Raw genomic sequence first — 23,952 nt, 5'->3', positions numbered from 1 at the left:
GGACGACCCGACTCCCTCCCCACAGCCCGGGCCCTGAGTCTCACCTGCCACCCGCCCACTGGGGTTGGAGAGGCGGTCACGGGCGGCCGCGACCAGAGTCCGGAGAGAAGGTGGATGAATACCGGAAGGAGCGACTCGACCCGGCACCTTCTCCGGCTTCTGCGCCTGCGCGCGCTGGACGGGCGGTCTGATTCCGCGCATGCCCAGTGCAGGAGCCGGCTGCTTCGCGCGCTTCCGGTTCGTGCTGCGGTGGGCGGAGCGTGCGCACCAAGGTGATGCGAAGGGCGGGGGAATGGGCGGGGATGCTTGACCACAACCCTCGGGATAGGGAGGGAACTAAGCCTGATCGTCAGGTTACAGGGAAACCTGGGCCAGAGGGTAGGTGGAAGAGAGAGGATTAGGCCCTTTTTTTTTTTATTTCTGGCCAGAGCACCCAAGAAATACTTATTTTTAGAGACTTTTCTTTGTGCTTATCGGTATTTTCTACTTTTTCAGCTGTGCATTTGTACTTGTGTAATAATAACGTTAACCGTAAAGCTGGTAGGAATAATATCAGTAGTAGGTAGGTAGATTTAATCCAGCAATATAAAGACTCTGCATTCTCTTAGCTCCACAACTTGATCTCAGGCAATCGGAGACGATGAATACGATGCTCAGACCTGTGGGTCTGCTTCCTTGATTTTTACTGTAATCACTGAGGACTCCTCATCCATCCAACAGCTATCCATCAAAATTTAACCATGCCTGCCAGGGCGTGAGGCGCTGGCATACAACTGAGCAAAGCCATTTTTGTCTTCCTTTCATAACTGATTAATTTTTTTAGTTTTGATAAATAAAAACAGTATATATTTAAGGTGTGCAATGTAATGTCATGACACATTGTATACATTGTGAAATGAGTACAATTAAGCAAATTAGCGTGTCCACCATACTTACCTTTTTTATACATATGTGATGAAAACACTTGAGATCTACTCTTCGAAAGTTTCAAGTATAGGGCACATTATTATTAACTATAGACACCTGTACAGTAGGTCTCCACAACTTATTCACCATAATTGAAAACTTGTATCCCTTGATCAGTATCTCCCCATTCCTCTCACCCCCTTAGCCTCTGGTAAGCTCCATTCTTCTGCTACAATGATTATTTTTTTAATGTTTATTTCTTTTTGAGGGGGGAGGGGCAGAGAGAGAGAGAGAGAGAGAGAGAGAGAGAGAGAGAGAGAGAGAAAGGGAGAGACCCAGAATCTGAAGCAGGCTCTAGGCTCTGACCTGTCAGCACAGCACCCAATGCCCAACGCAGGGCTCCGACTCAGCCGCGAGATAGTCGCCTGAGATGAAGTTGGATGCTTGACCCACTGAGACACTCAGGTGCTCCTCTCCAACGTCATACACACACACACACACACATTTGTTCACATTTCACATGTATATGTAATCGTGCAGTATTTGTCTATGTTTGGCTTTTTTCACATAACAGAATGTCCTCCGGACTCATCCATGTTGTTGCAAATGACAGGATTTCCTTTTCTTAAGGCTAAGTAATATTCCACTGTGTGTGTGTGCGGGGGGGGGGGGGGGGGCACGTGTGAATGCCACACTTGGTTTATCCATTCATCTGTCTATTGACACTTAGGTTTTTCCACGTGTTGACTACTGTGATTAAGGCTGTTCTGCAGATATTTCTTTGACATAGTGGTTTTATTTCCTTAGACTCCCAGAAGGGGGATTGCTGGAACATATGTACTTCCATTTTTAAGTTTTTGAGAAAACTCCATCCTGTTTTCCACAGTGGCTGTATCCATTTACATGCCCACCAACAGGTATAAGCCTTCCCCTTTCTCCACTGCCTGCCAACACGTGCTATTTTTTGACTTTCTGCTACCAGGAATCCTTACAGGTGTGAAGTGACATCTCATTTGTCAAAAAGATTAAGAGTAGAGAAAAAAAAATAATCACACAGTTGTAGAAGCGCGTGGTCTTCTAAACCAGTGGAATTCAGCTTAGTGAAAGGGGTTCTGCTATGGCACTTTGGGACTCCATGCAGCTTCACTTGTGACTGCCAAGGACACGGTCGGTCAAGGGAGGTGCCTTGGAAGTGCTAAGTCCTCCATGCTTGGAGATGCCCAGGGAACCCAAGGTCTCCCAGCAGGCTCCCATTTAGACTCAAATGCAGGTCAGATCCTGCCAGAGGTGTGGCGCCAGGCATCACTCCGCGGCACTGGTAGTACATGCTCCCCCCGACCCTCCCCCAAGTGCGGACACTGCGGCATGCCTGCCGCCTGGAGGAGCGTGGCTCCTGACCTTGAGCACCCTGGGCAGAGCCTAGGTGAGTCAGACCGGGCATACATCCTAGCTTCCCACCTTACGACCTCCATGTCCTCAACCGTTGGTCAATTTTGCAGCCTCTCATCTCTAAAATGCAAGTATGACACCCTAGTCGCAGAGTTAGAGAGAAGAATCTTAAGCCGGCTTCTGTAAAGCATCAGTCCCCGCGCCGAGCAAAGTACTAACGGTGATAAAGGGCAGTGCCACAGCTCCACGTGAGCGGTTCTCTGTGGGCTACGGAGCGCGGAGGGCTCCCAGCATGGGACGTCTCAATGCCCCAAAACTACGGGCTGGGGGCGGAGTGACGACCCCCGCGAGGCCCTGGAGCCCGCCCACGCCCCTCCGCCACCTCCGGTTCCCCTCCGCCGGGACCCTCCCGGGACCCTCCCCCACCGCTCTACCCCCCCGGCTCTCGACCCCACTGGCTCTAGTCTCCGCTCCTCCCCGCCGCGTCCGCCTCCCGAGGGCAGGAGGGTTGAGAACCCGGATGGAATCAAATGAGCATGCGCACGAGCCCGGTGCCGCTGCCATTGGCCGCCGGCGAGGAGCGTACTAATGACGCATCAGGAAAACACAGGAAGTGTGGCCTACGGGAGCCGAGTTAGGCCCCAAAAGCTCCCGGTTCGGTGCCGCCTGGGCGGGAGGGAATGAATGGGCGCTGAGTTGGGGGCGCGTCCGCTCTGGGGACAGGCGTTAAGCGTGTGAGCGGCCGCAGCATGGAGGACGACGCGCCGGTGATCTACGGGCTGGAGTTCCAGGTGAGTCCCAGCAAGGCCCCCGGCGCCGCGCGTTTGTAGAGCGAGGCCCTCCTGCACCCCCAGCTCCCCCTGTCCCGCTGAGGACCCGGAGGCTTCGGGGGGCTCCTTTACAGGACTTGTTTATCCAGGAAGGCCCTGGGGCCTGCGTGACGCAGGGTGGACGCAGCCCACGACCCCCGGGGAACACCCCGCCGCCCCTCTCCCGGCAGCCCTTGGACGTTGTTTGGGGCCTGATTGCCACCGCTCTCTGCAGGCTGGCTCCTTGTGTGCAATTTCCTCCCGCCTTGGAGCTCCCAGAGGCTGGCGCCGTATCTGTGATTTGGGGGTGGTGGCGGTGAGGGGGTCGTTTAATTTGGACACAGTGTTAAATTTACCTAAGAGTTGCAAAGATAAACGGAAAGTTCTGTTGCACCCTTCGCCCAGCTTCTAATGTTGAGGACTGCAAGACCATGGCACATTGATCAAAGCGTAGAAATCAGCACTGGTATAATCCTATGAACTGAACCACAGACTCTTCGGATCTCACCTCTTTCCCACTAATGTCCTATTTTGCCTCATCCTGTACTCCAGTGCCTGTTCACCGTGATCATCACGTAGTAGGTGCTCAGTAAATGTCTGAAGTGCGTGAGCCCCCACAGTGTAAGCGGTGAAGCAGGAATGCATGTGCGGTTTGGCAGGGCCTCTAGGAAGTCTGTAGGGATGGAGTGGAGGAGTGAGGGGGTATTGGGGGAGCTGGAAGGACAGGTAGGTCGCATTGTGTAGGACCTGGTAGAGCCTTGTGTTGGTTTTCATTTCTTCTGATGGATTTTGAGAACCTGCTTAAGGCACTTAGGGACACATACCAAGAAAACAAACAAAAACAACCTTTGTTCATTGCCCTAGGAAGTATCTGATACATAATTGTGCGCCCCAAATGTGTGTTAAAATAGAAATGATCTTTGCTTTCAAGAAGCTTACAGTGAGAGAAGTGGCACTGTTAGTTGCGAAAAGCCTGCCCACCCCCTAACCTCCTGAAGTGTAGATCCTGGCTCCAGCACTTACTAGCTGTGCAGCCTTGGGCCTCAGTTTCCTTGCCAAGAAAATGGGAAAATGAGCCTCGATCCCCTGTGGCTGTTATGACATTAAATGAGTTGATACATTTAATTCAAAACCTTAGAACGGTGCCTGGCATTTGGTAAGCATTCAATAAGTGTGTAATTATTGTAGTGAGACAAAATTCTTACAGATAAACCCATACAAGGCAGTTTCAAAGTGTCCTGTGAGGAATGGGCAGTTTACAGGGTTTGACAGCGGGCTCCGTCACCCAAGACTGTGCCTTAACTACCAGCTTTTGAATGTGGTCACCGTGTGCTGGGCACCCTGCTGAAGACTGTGTACGTATTTCTAATCCCTCAGTCGTCCTTGTAGGTGTTTTTCTTCCTGTGGGCCAAGGCAACCTAGCCAGTAACTGATAGATTTAGGACTCTAACCTAGGTAGGCTTTAAACCCAAGCCAACTTTAAAGCCCCTAACTACAAAGTTACACGGCTTTCTCCTGGAACCAGTTCATGTGTGGGCACATGCAAAGGGTACGTACAGGGAGATCTAAGTTTCTCTGACCGTGTGCTACCTCAAGTGCGCGTCTTCTGCCGGTGTACCTCGTAACTTTTGATCTCCTTAAGAAATCTCCTAAGTAACCCAGAGGTTTTGATCTTCCGTGTTGGATCTTTGAGATAACAAACGTTATTTCCTGGGGTTTGACCTGTGTTTTCCTGGGATTAATATCAAGGAGTGGATCCTTGCCCTGGGTATCGAATATTTTGTCTGATTTTCTCCTTCATCTTAAAAGAAGTAGCACATTTTTGTGCCGCTTTACTCTGGACAGCTTGTGGGTCGTGACATTCTGGAATTCGAAGAACCATTATTATAGTTAAAGGGTAAGTACCGAAAGTGACAGTGGAGGGTTGGTTGTCAGTGACATTCGCATCACTGTGGAGAGCAGTTTACCCTAGAAGATGGGGATTTGGTCACTGACCATTGACTGAAAGTAACGAGGCTTGAGGGCCATACAGGGGTTGTTAAAATAAAAATGCTGAGCACATCAGTGTTTACAGAACATTTTCGTATCCTGTGATCAGCATCTTTTAGCTTATAGGAAGGGACTTTTGACTTGTGTTTATTTTTTTATTTTTTATTTTTAAAAAAATTTTTTAACGTTTATTTATTTTTGAGACAGAGCATGAACGGGGGAGGGTCAGAGAGAGGGAGACACAGAATCCGAAACAGGCTCCAGGCTCCGAGCTGTCATCACAGAGCCCGCCGCGGGGCTCGAACTCACGGACCGTGAGATCGTGACCTGAGCCGAAGTCGGCCGCTCAACCGACTGAGCCACCCAGGCGCCCCGACTTGTGTTTATTTTTGTGTATTTAAAGTTAAAAAAATTCCAAGTAGCGTTCACAAGTCTTTCAAGAAGTCAAATTGCTGAAAAGCTGATTAAGATCCGCGGGCCCTAAACACACCCATCCCATCTGATCTGATTCCCTGAGAACAACCACATCCTACTGAAAACTTTCTTCTCATCTTTACCTATCTGCTTTTACCTCTTGGACACCATGTAGTGACTGGAGGTCGCCACTAAGGGCTTTGAGTTTTTTCTGTGCTCTCCCCTGCGTTTCTTTAGACTCCTGCTACAGTGGTATCATAACTTCTTGCCAAATCCTTATTTAGGGTCTTCGTTTTTCTAGGTCTAGAAATATTTCTGGCTGCTGATTCAAGTAGGGTTCTAGGATTTCATTTTTTTTCTTGTATAGCTTTCCATTTTTCTGTTGCTGAGGAAACGCTTCCTTTTCCCCATTTGTCTCATTCCCCTTGCGTCTTGCTGGTGGGTGTTGACTCTCCGGCCGCAGCCTGCAGGTGACTTCCGGCAGGTTGACCGGCCAGGTTGCTGTCTGCTCTGTTGTCTGTTTTCCGGGACACCTGGGTCCCGGGGCCCGTCCCTCTCTGCCCCAGGCCCGTCCGCTTTCTCACAAAACCTCCAGCATGGCTTTCATCCTATGTGGGGGTTTGTGTTCGGTTTCATTTTTGGTGGACTTTTGTTGAGCGGGTGGTAGGTGCCAGACGTCTGACGGGCCGCTTAATTGTCACACCAGCCCTGGGCGTGGGGATTGTTCTTCCCGTTTTAAAATTGAGGACACTCTGGTTTTGAGCAGTGAAACCTCTTGTAATTGTTAGAGAAGTTGGTTTCAGCCTGGGTTCCTCCTGTTCAGCGCCCTCTTTGCTCTTGGAGGCCTTTTTTGTTTATTTAATATATACATATATATATATATATACACACACACATATATATATATATACATATATATATACACATATATGTATACACATATATATATGCTTATATATATGCTTATATATATATATAAGTATATATATATATGTGTATATATAAATATATATATATATATATTTTTTTTTTTTCCTGAGAGGGAGAGAGAGCGTGCAAGTGGAGGAGGGGCAGAGAGAGAGGGAGGGAGGGAGAGAGAGAGAGAGACACAGAGAATCCCAGGCAGGCTCCATGCTGTCAGCACAGAGCCCGACTCGGGGCTCAAACTCACAAACCGCAAGATCACGACCTGAGCAGAAATCAAGAGTCAGGTGCTTAACCGGCAGAGCCCCCCCAGGCGCCCCGAGGCCTTTTATTCAGAACAAGACACCTCGGTTCCCCCGTGTCAGGCCCTCGGTTATGACACCGCTGCTGTCAGAGGCCAATGGTCAAGTGCAGACTTCTCCTTCCTCCCAGTGGACAGCAGGGCTATTTCTTACTTCTCTTTCGCCCCCTAGCAGGTGCGTGGTACCTATTTGCTAAGCCACTGAGTCAATCAAGGTGATGGGCAGGTGGGAGCGAGGCCGTGTCCACAGGGCCTGTGAACTGCTTGTGACCCAAGGCCGCTGCCTGTGTCCAGGCCACACCGTGTAGAGCCACGCGTAGGTCTGGTGATGGGAATCAGGGGCCTGACTTAGGGTTGGTCTTCAACCAAAGGTCATACTTTGGCTTCTGTAGTTAAGGGGGATACGGGAGAATGTTTTCCTGGGAAACAGCAAGGCTCGGTAGAAGCCTAGAGGGCGCAGCCAAGCGGACCACCGATTTAGCCTCAATTTGGAGCCAATTTTGATGATTGGTTTTTGTTATTGCTTGTGTTGTGGAGTTAGGAACCCCACACCCGTTTTTTTGTTGTTGTTGTTCCAGCTCACTCACGCGCTTGCTTTTGTCTTCTTGATTTTTTTTCTTTCTCAAGTGCTGTGGCTCGGATGGGATCTATACGTATGTACACGTGTACGTGTAGAATTTGTGTACATATATACCTTCTGTGTGTACAGGTATCTTGTACAGATACATGCATGTATTTCTACAGCTAAATTTTCCTCAAGCAGGACCTGTGTTTGCCGTGTTTTGAGTACTTGGGTGCACATCGCTCTGGGCTCGTGGCCGTAGGATCCTCCCGAACCTCAGGCATCCTTGTCCTCGCCTCGTGTCCTAATTATGGCTCCTTCTCACTTCCTTACTTCGTCCCCTCAGTTCTTTTTCCTCCTTGGCTCTGGTGAGGTTGTATGTGACCAAGCCCACAGATTTGGGGAGGGGGTGTGGGACGGCGCAGGGAAGGAGAAGGGCGTTTTCATCTCCTGGCGTGCTCTCCAGTCCTAGACTCTGGCCGGAGAACCTGCCAGAAAAGTTGTACCTGCCCCCATTTTTCCGGGCAAGGAAGAGCTGCCTCGGTGGGGGGTAGGAGCCTGCCCCCCGCTCCCTGCCCCCGAGAATTCTGCAGCGTGGCGGTCCTGAGGGTTGCAGTTAACATCCTGCTTTGTAACTGTTTGGATTAATACTAATTTAGCTCTGTTCCCTCCTGAGCTGTTGGTACAAGGTCTGGCATAAGAGGTGGGACGGTCTGGCTTTTGAAATCTATTCTGTAAAGTGAAACAGATTCTGATACCACCAAGACCGGGTAGTTCTGACGGGCAGAGTCAGGAAGGCTGTGTAGATCCTTGCAACTCAGAGTGCCCTCGCCCGACCGGCAGCTGTCCTGTCACCAGAGACAGACCTGGAGAATCAGAATCTGCATTTCCTTGGGCTGCCTGGGCGATTGGTTTGTGTACCGAAGTTGATGTGTCCTTCTGGGTGATGTGACAGTGGAGCTAAAAGGGAAAGAGTAAATGAGATTTTGATGGGATCGGGCAGGAGGCGTCCTTGACTTCCCTGCGAAAAGTATGGAATTTATTTGTGGTACTCGGTGGTCAGAACCTGGTTTTTGAGGAGTGTGTCTATTTGGGGTTTATGAACAGTGCCTCGAGAGCATTCTTGCATCGGGCAGAAGATTGGACTGGACAGTCTAGGGACTCGTCACCCTGTGAGTTCACATCGACAGGTCATTAGCGAATGTAGAAAGAACTTAAGCCATTGAACTTAAGATACATAGAACATTGAAATAAAGATATGAAGACTTGTATTTATTATATAAAGACTTGTTTACCCAGCTTTTCAGAATGTTTGCAGGACCAATGTGAGTTTTAGGTTTAACACCTGATTTTTGTATGCGTAAATATCCCAAATTGCCCGCTTAGTGTTGCACTCGCTAGCTACGTACCTGAGAAACGCTGGTTTCCTATCCGGGCGCTCCACTTCCCGGTCTTGCATCGTTTTGTCCTCCTGGTTTTTTTCTTTTCTTTAAAACATTTTTTTAGGGGCGCCTGGGTGGCGCAGTCGGTTAAGCGTCCGACTTCAGCCAGGTCACGATCTCGCGGTCCGGGAGTTCGAGCCCCGCGTCGGGCTCTGGCTGATGGCTCAGAGCCTGGAGCCTGTTTCTGATTCTGTGTCTCCCTCTCTCTCTGCCCCTCCCCCGTTCATGCTCTGTCTCTCTCTGTCCCAAAAATAAATAAACGTTGAAAAAAAAAATTTAAAACATTTTTTTTAATGTTTTTTTTTTTAATTTTTGAGAGAGAGAGAGAGAGCGTGAGCGGGGCAGGGACAGAGAGGCAGAATCCGAAGCAGGTTCCAGGCTCTGAGCCGTCAGCACAGAGCCCAACACGGGGCCAGAACCCACAAACTGTGAGATCATGACCTGAGCGGAAGTCGGACGTTCAACCGACTGAGCCCCCCAGGGACCCCTTGTGCTTGTGTTTCTGTTACTGTAGCCTAGATGGTCCAGGCGTGCTATTCCTGTCAAATTTGCTCTGCAAGGTGATGATTGGAGTCTGTTGACGTTAATGAGACAAGTAATAAACTACCGTTTCTCGGGTGGGCTTTCGAGCTCTTTCCTGAAAGGGAGGAGAGTTATTTTACAGGACATAAAATAACTGTGGTCACATGGTAAGTGGATTGGCCGCTCCCAAACTCAGCACAAAGACACTGCATTTTCACAGTGACACACCTTAGCACAGGGCCATCTCACAGTTCCATTTTGCACATTTGCTGCATATTAGAATATCGTATATGTTAATCTTTACCAGTGATTGTGATTTTTGTTGTTGATGTCTCTCCAGCACTGTTTGAACTTTTTAGAGTGTAAACGGGACTCGAGATGCCCTCACACACACTCTTAGTGCACTGGGCAGGAGAAATCAACTTTTTGAGCTTGAGTTTAACCCGCCGTTCACAGCTAACAGAACAGTGGTTCTTCACGACTATTTCAAACGTCTCTACAAACAAGATTGTTTCTCTCCTGCATGCTTACTTCTTTGAAACTTTTGAGTTAAGAAGACCTTCTCTGGTTTTTCTTTTTCTTTTTTTTTTTTTTTAAGCCTATTTATTTATTTTGAGAGAGGCAGTGTGTGCTCCAGCAGGGTAGGGGCACAGAGAGGGAGAGAGAGAATCCCAAACAGGCTGTGCTGTCAGTGCAGAGCCGGACGTGGGGCTCGATCCCACGAACTGTGAGATCATGACCTGAGCTGAAACCAGGAGGTGGATGCTTAACTGACTGAGCCACCAGGCGCCCCAGACATTCTCTAGTTGTGGGGGCCAGTGACCGCTGTGCCCCGCTGGAGGGGCGACTCCAGCCAGCGGTGGCATGGCACACACTTGGGTAGCAGAGGTAGGCAAGGCATGAATGAGGGGCACCGCGGGCGCCATGGAGGAGATGTGGACGGGGGGGGGGGGGGGGGCGGGCCATGTCCCGTGGCTCCCGTTTAAGCTGGGTGCTGCCCTCCTTACGCGTTCACCAGCTGAGCTCGGCCAGGAGGGGCCGTGTGGGGATGAGAACTTGTGCGAAGGTGGCGCGGGGTCCTTTCGGTCACTTTCCCTGGCTTTGCCACCGCACTAGTCAGCCGCCCTGCAGAGCCTGGAGCCACACAAGCAGGGGTGAGTGAGGCTGGCTTCGCGGCACCTGTGCCGGCAGGTTCTCCGGGAGCCCCGTGGTGGGCACAGCCGGGACAGCGGGCTGGGGCTGCTGCCTTTGCAGGGCCGGGCCGGTCAGCACTTGGGGCTGCTTCCGTCGGGTCAGGAAGTCCCTGGGCGTCAGGCTCGTGGCCGCAGGGCTCTCGGTCTTACCCATTAGGAGCTTTAGAGTCGAAGGTGGCTATTTGAGGTTTTCAAACGCTTGTCATGTCTGTGGAACGGACCATGTGACATATGAGTTTTCCCTTTTGGTCTCTTTGGTCTCTTAAATCACTGACTTTCAAATTGTAGGGCCACCCTGGCATTCTGGGACCAAATTCCACTTGGTCGCGAGATAGTCCTCTGCTGGGTTCCGTTTGATATTTTATGTAGAGCTTTCTCAGGGACGTTTTTAGTGCAATGTTCTGTGTATTTGCTTCTAGGGGTTTGCTCTGTTACCCCACTGCACGCAGGCGCCCCGGGAGCTTCCCTTCGGTCCTCAGGCCCGAGGTGGCTTGAGCGTGTCCACCTTGCCCGGTCCTCTCTGCACACCGGCTGTGGCTCTGTGGTCACTTGCTGTTCCCGTTTCTTTCTGGCTTTCGTGTGATTCCCTGGGGTCCGGAAGGGGGACTGAAGCCCGAAGCCTCTTGCTGGAGGACCCGCCGTCCCGGGTCGACTTGACGAGGAGGCACGTGGAGGGTGAGCTGCAGTAAAAGGGCTCCTGGCGGAAAAGCGGCTTCAGAGGTTGTGAAAAGGTAGATTAAGCAAGGAGCGGGGAGGGGTGGGGTGTGAATGTTGAGCAGGGAGGGCGGGTGTGGACTCGGGAGGTCGGGGCTGGTAGGCCTGCCAGGCAGAGGGCGTCAGGCGCTGCTGGGGACTGGCCTCGGGCCAGATGTGCCCCTGTGCACCTGCTCAGTGAGGCGAGATCACCGGCCTGGTTACAGCGACGATGCTCGTGGGAAAGGGAAGGCCGCGGGGCCGGGAAGAGTGTGCACGGAACCGTGGGCACAGAGCCCCAGCGTGAGAAGGGAGGATGGGGAGAAGACAGGGCGGGTGGTGACCTCCTGGGTCCTGGGGGGCCAGGGGACCGAGGGGTCCTGCATCGGAGCGTCTGGTGGCCGTGACGCGGGGGGCCCTAGGAGGGCAGTGCTGCGGAGTGGCTTGGTGAGGCCGGGTTATCGGGAGGGAGGAAGGGTCAGAGCCGAGGAAGGCCTATCCTGTCTACACCACCATTAAACTTGCCGTGAATGCAAGAACGAAGGTAGATGGGTCAAGGCAAGGTATTTTCAAAGGACAAGGGGACGTGTGACTTGATTTTCCCAGCTAAGGGGAAGAAGCCAGAGAAGAGGAGAGGGAAGAGAAGAAAGAGGGCTGACCAATGTCGTGTGCTGCGGGAGGGCGGGGCGCCCCTCCTGTGGTGAGGCAGGCAGGGGGCGCCCCTTCTCCCGGGCAGGCGGGCAGGCGGGCAGGGGCGGCGTCTCCGGGAGGCCGGCCGATGGTTTCCGTGTTGCCTCAAGCGTGAGTCGAGTTTGCTGAAGGAGGGGGCCGGGCTGCACCGGGGCCTGGAGCGGAGCCGGCAGGGCAAAGCAGGGTGGGCGCGGGGCGGGCGGCAGCCCCTGGCGGAGCGGAGCCGAGAGGCCGGCCTTCGCACGTACGGGGGCGAGCGTGTGAGTGAGCGTGCGCCTGACTGTGCGCTGCGGCCCCGTGGTCCCCAGGGGCGGTGTCGTCGCCACGGTTATCTGGTAGCTCGTGAGGCGCAGTGCTCTCGTGGCCCGGGGGCCCGGCGCGGCGATCCGGGCGCAGGAGACGAGAAGTGGGTGTTGAGCACTGAGCGAGACGTTGGGGCCTTGCTTTCTTTTATGTGTGGAAGGCGGTCTGCCGTGGAGACACGTGTCCGGTCACCTCTAGCTTCCTGGTCTGTCACCCCCCTGACCTGGGGGCCACTCTTGGGAAAGAGGCCTTTTCTGGGGCGGGGAGACTGCTCAGGGTAGAGGGGTCAACCCGCCCTGGGTCCCCCCTCTTAGAGCAAAGTCCTGCTCCGCCGCTGGCCTTCAGGGGTGGCCCTGCGCTTACCTGGGGGTGGCTCTTCTTGGCGGGGGGTTCACCCAGAGTGAGCGTTTGCTTGCTCAGACTAGTGAGAAGAGGAAAACAGTTCTGAATTTCCCAGGGGGGGTTTATGGACTCAGGGACTCCTGGAAGGTCGTGAGGTTTGTGGTTCCCGTAACGCAGAGGGGCTTTCCTGACGCTTCCGACGCCCCTTCCCCAGCCCTTCTCGGCGTCTCTGGTTGCCTCGTCCGGGGTTGGCTCCCTCAGCGGCCTTCGGAGAGAAGGCCGCGTGAGGAAAGGGCTGTGGCCTTGCTTTTGAGAACAGGGTGACCCAGGCTCCAACTTCAGTCCCATAGATAAATCTCTTACCTGTGTGGCCGGGTCCCTGCGTCCCCGTAACAGAGAGAAGCAGAGTCAAGCGTGGGAGTGCGTGTCGTGCCTCCTCTAGGAGCTTTGTGACCGTGACTAAGTCCCGTAACCTCTCTGGTCCTCGGTGTCTTTATCTCCCGAGTAGGAGTTACATTATCTATCTTGACTTTGGGTCTACTTCATTGAATTATGAAGGTGAATCAGGCTACGATATGTGCAGATGTGTTGTGACCTTTTATACCCTAAAATCTGATCTTCTCATAACAAGGTCATTGGAGCACCTCAGAACCATCATTAACGACTAGCCTCGGAAGGTCATTTCATCACTCACTTCATCAAAGGACCAGAATTACGGACACATACACATCTGTCACCCGAATGGCCGGAGCTAAGTTATGATCATAATTTTACCCAGTAATGTAATGGAAGGATCTTAGATGAACTGTTTTTGAGATTTTGCCGTAATTTTTAAAGATTCGGTTCAGACTTTTTTTTTTTTTAACAAGAATAATTCGGCCCTTCAGTTTTTTAAAAAAGCAGCGTCTTATTGTGGGTGACAGAATGCGTAGTGTCAGATTTGTAGTGCTTTTCCAAAACTGTGGCAAAGCAGATGATCTTGTGGACTTTACTTTTTTGCGTGTTTCCCATGGTCTCTGCGCAGGTGTGCGGGTCTGGGGCCCGAACTGCTGGGGCACGAGGCTGACCGCGTGCTGGCTCACCACGGGCACCCAGCAGCCTCCGTGGCCGCGGACTGCCCTGTTTTCCAGACCAGCAGCCTGAGACAGCTTCCTTCCTTCTGGCTTTCTTCTCCTCTAAGGTGGTGGCATTTGATCCTGCCTTCCACCTGAAGTTGAGTGCATGGGTGCGCTCTGGCGAGTGTTACTTTGCTCCCGTGCGGTGTGTGCCTGTGGCTGAGTCACACGGTCGTTTTCCACCTGCTCTGTCCGAGCTCGTCTCGCCCTGCAAGTCTGTGCCCTGAGGGCAGGGCCGATGTCCTGCCCTCTGTGGGACCTTCCACGGCAGCTGCACAAATGTCATGTAGTCAACTCGTGATTACCAACTCGAAGCATAGACGAGTGTCTTAATGGAAAATAATCATTTCCTTTCAGCTGGGTCCGCTTCTGGGTCCTGTTTTGGGGGATCTTCAGGCTTTTTCTCTCTGGGGTGATGACATGTACCTCCGTTTGAGATGTAGCGTTCTTGTCTGAAGCTGGACCCAGGTCTGCGTCCCCTCTGTTGAGTCAGGGTTCTGCCTTCGGAGAAGGTGAGGTTTTGTCTCTCTGTGATGGCGTGGACGCTTCCTCACGAGAATCCTTTTCCTCTGCGTGGTGTTTAAATTAGCTAGGATTTGGAGGGTCTGAATTTGCTGATGTTATGTGCAGAATTTACTTGTATGTACATTTTTGGCAGAAGGTATATAGATTCACAAAGAGTTCATCAGTTTTGCACAGAGATCTGTGTAAGACTCCAAAAATTGTCCAGTCCGGTTTTGCTGAAGAAGTTGTAGGCATATTGGCCAGAATAGACTTTTCCCTCCGGATGTCTAATAATGTGAATGCTGCTTTGCACGTGTATTTTCTTGGTGTTACTGGAATGTGTTTTGGTAGTTGATGTTTTTGTGCCAGGAAGCCTTTGTGAGGAGGGGTGGGGACAGAGGTGCTACGGAGCATGACGTGAAATTGTCACCAAGCCTTTGGGTGACCAATACTCAGAGACCAAATCAAAACCAGACAGACTGGGTGGTCAGGACAATGGTTTCCGTGTTTCTCTTACCTCGTTTTAAAAAGAATGAATCAGGGGCGCCTGGGTGGCGCAGTCGGTTAAGCGTCCGACTTCAGCCAGGTCACGATCTCGCGGTCCGTGAGTTCGAGCCCCGCATCAGGCTCTGGCTGATGGCTCAGAGCCTGGAGCCTGTTTCCGATTCTGTGTCTCCCTCTCTCTCTGCTCCTCCCCCGTTCATGCTCTGTCTCTCTCTGTCCCAAAAATAAATAAACGTTGAAAAAAAAAATTAAAAAAAAAAATAAAAATAAAAAGAATGAATCAAGAAATTCAGGGATTAGATGTGACAGAGGAGGGAGTGGGGCGTCACGTCTGTTTCTAGCCGCGTGTGGACGGTGGCCCATGTAGTGAACCGTGTGTGGCCCACGTAGTGAATCAGTTTCCTGTTGCTGCCGTAACGAGTCAGCACCAGCTCAATGGTTCAGAGGAACAGCTCTTTCTGCCTTATGGCTCAGGGGCCCAACAGGGGCCTCACTGGGCTAAAATCAAGGCCTTGGTATGGCTGCACTGCTTCCTGGAGGCTCGGGAGAGTCTGTGACCTTGCTTCTTCCAGCTTCTGGAGGCTCCTGTGCTCCCTGCTCCGTGGGCTCCTTCCATCCCCAGAGCCTGCAGCGGCTGCTGCCCACGTGCTGCCAGCCGTCTGCAGCCCTTGCAGGCTTCCTGCGCCCCTCGTGCCGCCACCTCTCCGGTTCTCCCTTCTGTGACGCATCCGTCTGACGACATCCAGGGAGGGCTTTCTGCTCGTAAGGACCCGTGTGACTAGGTGATTCAGGATAATCTCCATCTCAAGATCCTTAACCTAATCGCACCCGCAAAGTCTCTCTGCACAGGTTCTGGGGATTGGGATGCGGACATTTTTGGGGGCCACTATTCTGCCTCCCACCGGCATCCGAGCATGAGCTACAGGGAAACAGGGACTTGACGTAGGCACAGTTAGTGGTTGTGCTGAAAGAGATCTGGGTTTGAATTCGTAAGCCTGCAGTACTTGTCACAACACTAATATTTACCAGTTGTACACAGTCTTTTCCTCTCTAGGCCTCAGATTCTTCACCTGGAGTTCTTAATTTTAATTATTGAGCATATTAATCACAGGTGTTGTGATTCCTGCTGTGGTGCACTGCCCAGATTTCTTTGTCAGAAAATCCAGCAGATTCTGGGATTGTTGGTGGCTGAGAGCAATCAGTGGGTCCTGCTTTTAGAGTTCGCCCTCAGTGGAACAGAGTCACTTTGCCCTAAGTCCCACCGAAGTCCCACCCTTCTCCAGGGACAGCCTACTGGATGGGGGTGGGGACTGGGTGGCACAAGGGCCTGGCCATGTTGGCTTCACTCTGAGGGACTGTCCCAGCTCCAGTATCCCTGTGGCACTGAGGTTCCTCTTTGCCTCTGCACAGTCCTGCTTCCTTCACCCTTCCATGGCATCGTTCCCGAGAATGCTCCCACAAAATCTGTGCATAAAACTTGATGCTTTAGAGCTTGTTTCCCAGAGAACCTGGTCATCTGAATGCTCGACAGGCCCCTTTCTGTTGTTTGTTGTTTGGCTTTTGATCATATGATTTTGACTCATTGTATGACTAGTTATTTTTGATTCAGTGTTTGACATTGTGAGAAAAACTGTAGAAACTTTGGACGTCTGTCTTCCTCCAGAGGATTTACTGTTACTTCTGGCAGGTATCTGGCCAGCCCAGGAGCACCAGCCTGCTCAGATCACTTAAAACCAATCGAGGACTAAGATGACCCAGATCGTAGTGTGTCCGGATTGACCTCATTCTAGTCCACCTTCACGCCTGGCCTGATCCCCAAGGGATCCCAACCCAGAACTTTAGTGTTTCGCCGACCTCTTCCCTGTGTACTCAGTGTGTGTACCCTCGGCCCCACGAGCCTGTCACAAACTCTCCTCCACATCGGCCGCTCACCACACTTTCCAAAGTGACAGGTGCCTCTAGCTGAAAGGGGGCTGGAGGTCAGGCTTTCTTCTCTGACCTTCCCTCATTTCCAAGACCTTGGCACTCACTCATCGCTGTGCTGGCTTCCGGGGGCCTTGAAACAAATTCGGAGTATTTCGTTTAGTTTGTACAGTTTTCCTCTGCAGGAGACGTGGTTTGAACCACCTGCTCTGCCATTGCTGGGAGCCGTTTTCTGCTGTGTTGTCAAAGGATGATTTGTTCGACCAATCTATTTCTGTTGAAAATTGCGCTTTTATTAAAAACACCGTTTACATCTTTACTGCTTATTTTTTTGTGCCCGTCTACAGTTGTTTCCATATACACATCTGAGGTGGAATTGTTGTGTCACAAAGCAGGCACAAGCTGAAGGCTGTCCGTACATATTTCTAAGTTGCCTTGCAGACACTTTGCATGAATGGATACTCCAGCGGCGGTACAGGAGGTAACTGGCTTTCTAATCTAACCGTTACATCTAACTTCATAAATGTGTGTGCATTTTCCTTCCCCCCTGCAGGCACGTGCTCTGACACCTCAGACTGCAGAAACAGATGCCATTCGGTTTTTGGTTGGGACGCAGTCTCTTAAATATGATAATCAGGTAACTATTTTTGACAAATGTATACATGTTAATTACTAAGCCTATTCTTAGTTTTATAACCATTTTGCTCTTGATTTTTCAAGCACCATTTGAGAAAATTAATGCCACACAAACAAAATAAAACTTGCATTGGGATTTAAATACCCAACTGAATGTAATAATTGAGCTCAATGACTTAAACTCCCGTGGCGGTACCGCTGTGGTTTAGGCTGTGGTGATGCAGGGTTCACCGGGTGAGGGGTCGAGAAGCAGGCCAGGGCACGTGGTTGGCATCCCTGCTTCCACACGGGCCCCTGGACGGCCCTGCCGCGTGCTCACAGCATTCGTTCTGGCTGAGCCTGGATGAGGCCACGGTCCCGTTTCAACCTCGAGCTCCGGGCTCTCACTGCCACGTACTGCAGGCGGACACGAGATGCAAGATGTGGCCCCCATTGTTGTGGCCACTGTTGTAGAAGGAGTGTTGGATCCTCACAGATCAGCGTTCGGTCCACCTGCGACCCTGACCGAACGGATTAACCTTGCCGGGCTTCATTATCCTCATCACCAAAATGGGGATCAAGCCGTCTACTTTCTGTACCTCACAGGTGCTGAGGACGTTGTGAAGATGTGCACCGTCCTGGATCCTTGGGAAATGCGCAAAAGGCCGTGTCTCATGGTGCCGGGTCTCCGCCCAGTTACCACTGTCACACAGGGGAGGTGGCTGTAACAGAGCTGCGGGAGGGTATTTGGTGCTGGGCAGGGGGTAGTGACATAGCCGCTGTCATATTATCGATGAGGGATTTTATTATTTATTTATTTTTAAATTTTTACTTACTTTTGAGAGAGAAAGAGAGGGAGAAACACAGTGCGAGCAGGGGAGGGGCAGAGAGGGGGGAGACGCAGGATCTGGAAGCAGACTCCAGGCTCCGAGCTGTCAGCACAGAACCCGCCGCGGGGCTCGAACCCACAAACTGTGAGATCGTGACCTGAGCCGAAGTCGGACGCTTAACACGCTGCGCCACCCAAGCGCCTCGACGAGGGATTTTGAATTGGCATAGTCATTTAAAATCATTTTCAGGGGCGCCTGGGTGGCGCAGTCGGTTGAGCGTCCGACTTCAGCCAGGTCACGATCTCGCGGTCCGTGAGTTCGAGCCCCGCGTCGGGCTCTGGGCTGATGGCTCGGAGCCTGGAGTCTGTTTCTGATTCTGTGTCTCCCTCTCTCCCTGCCCCTCCCCCGTTCATGCTCTGTCTCTCTCTGTCCCAAAAATAAATAAACGTTGAAAAAAAAATTAAAAAAAAAAAAAATAAAATCATTTTCAGTCATTGAAATCAGGCAGCTGATTGGGTGACATGTATCTAGAGCTTGACAAATTAGCGTTTATATTATTTACATATTTTTATATTTTATAATATGTTTTTTTATTTTCCAAGACATGGAAAAAGTCCTTTATATACAAGGACTGTCACTGCAGCGGTGCACATAATTGTGAAACAGTTAGGAGCGATCAAAATGTGCCCGTGTGAGGGTGGATGGGGGCAGAGTCACATGATTCCACCCCGCTGAGCCTGGTTCCTCGCAGCGGAGCAGAGGTCACGCGCTGCGCTCATGAAGTCATAAACGCCTCATGAGCGTCATAATTTAAGACTCGTTAGACGGTTCAGTGAAATGTCAAAATCATACATATTGTGTGATCACTGTGGTGGTAAGAAAGTAGATGATTTTTCAATAGATACAAATACCGAATCCTTCTATGAATACCTGAACCTAATGTAATGTTATGTCAGTTACACCTCAATTAGACAAGTAGTGGATAAAATACAAAACTGAATCTCTACATAGAAAAAGACCGGGGGGGAACTAGTCAAAAGGCCTCAACATTGGAGCCACGGTTACCTTTGGGTGATCTGAGCATTTGTGAGGTAAATTGTCTTTCCGATTTTCATTTTTCTGAATGTGTGTGTGTGTGTGTGTGTGTGTGTTACTTTTGGAAAGTGTCAGATGCGAGTGATTTATTTACAAAAATAGTTTCCAGTGGCCATGTTGCAGGGAAAGAGGAACCCGCGTAATGACACTGCCGTCTGGGGCTGCGGTGACGGAGGGACAGAGCCAGGTGGGAGTCTGAAGGCAGACTCGTGGCTTCTGTCTGCTGGTCGACTGTGCGGAATTTGTCACAGGACAGGTGTTAGAGAATTCCAGCTGGCTCTGTCTCCAGGCCACCAAGCATCTTTTCTCACCTACTTGCTTTTTAGTTCCGCTCTATTCCGAGGCTGTCCCATTAACCTTTTTGGTGGAGTTATCAGCTTTTTAACTTTATGAGAATAGGGGACACTTTATTATTATCTAATGAGGGATGCTTCCATTAAAAGCTAAATGAATTAAAAACCAATGAGGCAATGAAGGCATTCATAAGTTACGGGAATAGGTTACATTATACCTGGTTTTCTCAGCCAAAATTATATGCCATTTGGTTATGACACCAAGAAGGGATCAGCCCCAAGTGACATGAAGTGCTTTAATCTTAAATCCTTTTTTGGAGCCAAATCACATTGGGGTTGGGCCCCAGCACGTGCATCTCTGGCAGGCTCTGGGACCACCTCTTGGGGAGCACAGTCCGGTGAGTTGTGAGTCCCCGGGGTTGGCGGGTGAGACTGGCATCCTGGGACAAACGTCGTTTGTAGCTTTGCGTGTCCTGTGGTATCAGGGTAGTTTCTTGCGCACACATCCCTGGTTTCCGGAATACAGGCATCAGTCCTTGGACCTAGGGAAAGAAACCTTTTTGTACTGAATGACTTTGGTTCTTAATAGTCAGTCCTAGAGAGACCTAGCTCTCCAGTGGTAGGCACAGAAAAGTTGTATATTTAACTTATATTTTATGGCATCGAGGATGTAGTTCTTTGGAACCCTTTTCCGAATCGCTGGTTTACGACGGCTCCTTGGGTGCTGTCTTGCAGAACCATGTGTCACCTGCTGTCCCCCTCCTTTCAGGACTTCCTAGCCAAGCTGCTAGGGAAGGCTGCAGCCTCTGGCTTCAGTTTGTCTGGTAGCCACGGCTGAACGGAAGGCTGAATGAGGAGTCCGATGACGCCCTGTTCCCAGGCTTCACATGCAGTGGCATTTGGTGTGTGACTCCAAAAGATTGGGGTGACAGGCTGGTGCTTCCCTTTCTGTTTCTGGGGAAGGCGTGCGTCTGCACTCCTTCGTTCAACAAATGCTGACTTTGTATGTTAATGAGCCCCCCCCCCCACCATGTTGTGTGTCAGATGCACAAGTGAGCTAACTGACCTGTGCTGGCAGCTGAGCTTCCACTGGGGTGGGGAACCGGGCCCGCGGCACGTGGTCCTGGGAGAGAGCAGGACGCGGGGTCCCTTCCCCGTGGCACTGCAGCCTCCCCCACGGGAAGGCGCCTGAGCCCAGGCTGGCGGCCGGAGGGTGTGCTGTGCTGTGTCACTGGCCCTGGCCGCAGGCTCCTTCCCCGGCCTGGGCCCGCCCCCGCACGCACGCCGGGCTTCCTCCCACGCGTGGCACGCCTGTTCCTCTTCTGCGCCGCGTGTGTTTCTCTTGTGTGTGACGTGCACGGTTCCTTGCACACGCCACATGCTTCCTCCACGTGGGATGTGTTCCCTGGGGCCGCGGCCAGCTGCGGTGGGGGGGTGGGGGGTGGATCCGGGGATGCGCACAGCCGTCTGGGAGCTCGGTGGCTCCGGCGTCCCCCACGTCCCCGGAGGACACGGTTTTCCAGCCCGTGGGAAGGGATGAGCAGTTGCCCCTATACACCCCAGCCTCCGGCAGCCGGTCCCCAGGCTTATTTCCTGACGGAGGGTGACCCGAGCTCTGCGTGCTTCCCGGAGAGTAAGGATGGACATTCCCCACCTGGTGGCTCCGCATTGAACCGCACGATCAGTGCAGTTCGCGGCCGCCTTCTGTGGGGTGTTGCGTGGCACCGGCCAAGCGCTGGCACGGGGGGCGCTCAGGTGGGTTCTTTCCCCTCCCCCAGGAGCTCCCCGTGGACCGAGCGTCTGAAGGGTACACACTTCCAGCGTGGGGACGCGGAAGAGCCGGGCAGGCCGGGTCAGGGCGACTCCCACACCTGCCCCCGCAGGGGACAGGTGTCGTTGACCCCGTGCCTGAACAGACCTGGCGCTGGCCCTTGGCAGTTGTGTGGTCTTTCCCGGGGGCCGAGCTGGACTGTGGCCGAGGCAGAGCTGCGGTCGGTCCTCCCTCCTCCGTGCTTCCGCAGGAGCCTCCGCTGTCCCCTGGGGCCAGTAGGGGTGCTCGCCCTTGGGGCTCCCTGTAGCCTCCCTGCAGACACCCACACTGCAGCGCAGGCCGCAGGCCGGGGCTGTCAGTGTCCTCAGGTCAGGCCGCTCCGCCCACGCCCGGGCTGGGGGCCCCTGGCCCCTGGCGCTGCTCCCCACTCCTGCTTACTGGCTGGTGAGGGTTAATGGCCCCTGGCTTCGCCTCGGGCCATCAGCTCCTGGGGGAGGGGGTCATTAGTTCCCTAGAAAGTGCCAGTCTCGAGTCAGTCCTACTTAATTCAGCTGTGCCATTTTCTGAAAACCTTGAGAGCTGTCACAGTTGCTGGCCTTCTTTGTCAGGTGAGCTGCTTTGCTTTCTGCCCTTAGCTTTGCACGGGGCTGGGGCTCTCCTTCAGGGGGCAGGGGGGTGTTCCTTCTCTCGGAGGCCGTGTGCCCTGTGCTGTCCAGTGGGGAAGTCTAGGCAGACTCCCAACAAGGGGTTTCAGACCCAAGGGGTTTGCTTTGTGCTGTGCTTTGCCCAAAGACTTTCTTTGCATGTTGCTAGCTTCCCATTTCTTACGTGGCTGGGGGACGAGCGCCAGGGTGACAGAGGACCCAGACCTGTCCTCTCTCAGCATGGTCAGTGGAAAGGCTGATCCCTGAAGGGGAGGGCGGGGGTGGGGGGGGGAGGTGGTGGTGGACCACTCAGTGGCTGCTTTCCCTGGATAGACCTTTTCCATTTTAACTTTCATTTTGAATTTGTAAACCCCATTGCTCTGTATTTGTGTTTTGATTAAGGATAGCTTTGTTTGTGAGCCCCATCTGGCTGCAGGCTCTGTCTTTGGCTACCCTCAGAATGGCCTGGGCATTGGTTAGAAATTGAGACTCTCAGCCCCACCCCAGACTAACTGAAACCTGAATACCTCCCCCTCCCCTCTTCTTCCACCCTCCTCTCCCCACCCCCTCTTCCCAGTACTGATTACACCTCAGATTTTCTGTTCTATTTATTTATTTATTTATTTATTTATTTATTTATTTATTTATTTTTTATTTCAAGGTTTATTCATTTATTTTTCAGAGAGAGAGAGAGGGCAGGCGAGTGCACATGAGCAGAGGAGGGGCAGAGAGAGAGAGAGAGAGGGAATCCCAAGCAGGTTCTGCACTGTGAGCACACAGCCCAACATGGGGCTCGATCCCACAAACTGTGAGATCGTGACCTGGATTGAAACCAAGAGTCAGACACTCAATTGACTGAGCCACCCAGGCGCCCCTGGAATTTCTTTTTAAAAGATAGAGTTCTACTTTATGTATTTTTATTTTTTATCAAAAAATTTTTTTTAATGTTTATTCATTTTTGAAAGACAGAGAGAGACAGAATACAAGCAGGGGTGGGCGGAGAGAGAGGGAGGCACAGAATCTGAAGCAGGCTCCAGGCTCCGAGCCGTCAGCACAGAGCCCGACGCGGGGCTTGAACTCACGAACTGTGAGAGCATGACCTGAGCTGAAGTCGGACGCTCAACTGACTGAGCCACCCAGGTGCCCCTACTTTATGGCTTTTTAGTTTTGAATTTATATGTAAAAGTGTGCTAATAAAGAGACAGTTAGCTGGTAGTATTCCTGTGAGCTGTTAGGTTCTAGCTGTTTCCCCACCCCTACAGCAGATGCCGCGAAGGACGTCCACCTTGTCCAGTTGCTGTGGGCTGTGTGTCTCTCCCCAGGTTTGTAGGTTGTACCCTAACCTGCATGGTCCAGGCGTGAGGAGGTGGGGCCTCTGGAAGGTGCTCAGGTTATCACAGTGGAGTCATCACGAACGGGATTGACCCCCAGCGCTTCCTTACCCTGCCCGCCACGTGAGGACACAGCAAGAGGATGGCGTCAATGATCCAGGAAGAGGGTCTCAGTGGACCTGACCTTGCTGGTGCCCTGGTCTCAGGCTTTCAGCCCCCAGAGCCGTGAAAAGTACATTCCTCGTTTGTAAGCCACCCAGTCTGTGCTCTGTGTTCTAGCGGCCCGAATGGACTAAGACACGGCTTGTACGAGAAACGCCCTCCCTGGGCACCAAGAGGTGTGGAAGGTGGGGTCTTTTTTTTTTTCCCTCCTGGGCTGCCAGGCATACTTTGGGCTTCATGGACAGAGGATCTTCACGTGCTGAGGCTTCTTTGCTGCAGGAAGGGGAGTCAGCACAGACAGGTAACTGGCAGCCATATGGGCCCAGGAGCACGTGTGATAACAACTTCCACTTAATCATTTAAAGTCTTAGCTAAGGGATCCACAGATGTTTCAGTTCGAACAAAGATTTCTTAGCGATCCAGCTTCCTAAATACACTTAACGCTGCAGCAAGAACCCAGAACAAGTCCGTGACTTGCCCCAGAGTAAAACGGCCAGAAGTGGCCGAGTCACAGCTGGAACACGGGCCTCCTGGTCGGACCCCTTTGCATTCAGCATCTCACCCCGAAGACAGACGGACTGCGGCAGAGGAAGCGGAGTTTGCAGGGCTCACTCGAGCCCTGAGCGAGGAAAACCAGTGGTGTGAGACCCGAATCCAGGGCCTGGCCCCTGCAGCGTTCCGAGCAG

General features: G+C 52.1%; 2 protein-coding genes across 4 annotated transcripts in view; one reads left to right on the top strand and one right to left on the bottom strand.

Moving 5' to 3' along the window:
• TRAPPC12 (trafficking protein particle complex subunit 12) overlaps window positions 1–198 on the bottom strand; it is an 82,785-nt gene extending 82,587 nt beyond the window's left edge. For both annotated transcript variants that reach the window (XM_025927341.2, XM_086699921.1), the window contains exon 1: window positions 45–198. The gene's annotated coding sequence lies outside the window, so the exon portion shown is untranslated. The remainder of the gene's footprint in view (window positions 1–44) is intronic.
• A 2,709-nt stretch (window positions 199–2,907) lies between these two features.
• EIPR1 (EARP complex and GARP complex interacting protein 1) overlaps window positions 2,908–23,952 on the top strand; it is a 122,210-nt gene continuing 101,165 nt past the window's right edge. The window contains exons 1-2 of one of the 2 annotated variants that reach the window (XM_086699922.1): window positions 2,908–3,086; window positions 17,079–17,162. In XM_086699922.1, the coding sequence (XP_086556048.1) occupies window positions 3,045–3,086; window positions 17,079–17,162 (126 nt within the window). In that variant the 5' untranslated portion in view covers window positions 2,908–3,044. The remainder of the gene's footprint in view (window positions 3,087–17,078; window positions 17,163–23,952) is intronic. The other variant, XM_086699923.1, reaches the window with a different exon arrangement.

Source organism: Puma concolor, chromosome A3 (genome assembly GCF_028749965.1).
Source record: "Puma concolor isolate L17-30 chromosome A3, mPumCon1.1.hap2, whole genome shotgun sequence".
Taxonomy (NCBI): Eukaryota; Metazoa; Chordata; class Mammalia; order Carnivora; family Felidae; genus Puma; species Puma concolor.
Note: the sequence above shows the minus strand (reverse complement) of the source record. Positions and strands in the feature narration are given on the sequence as shown.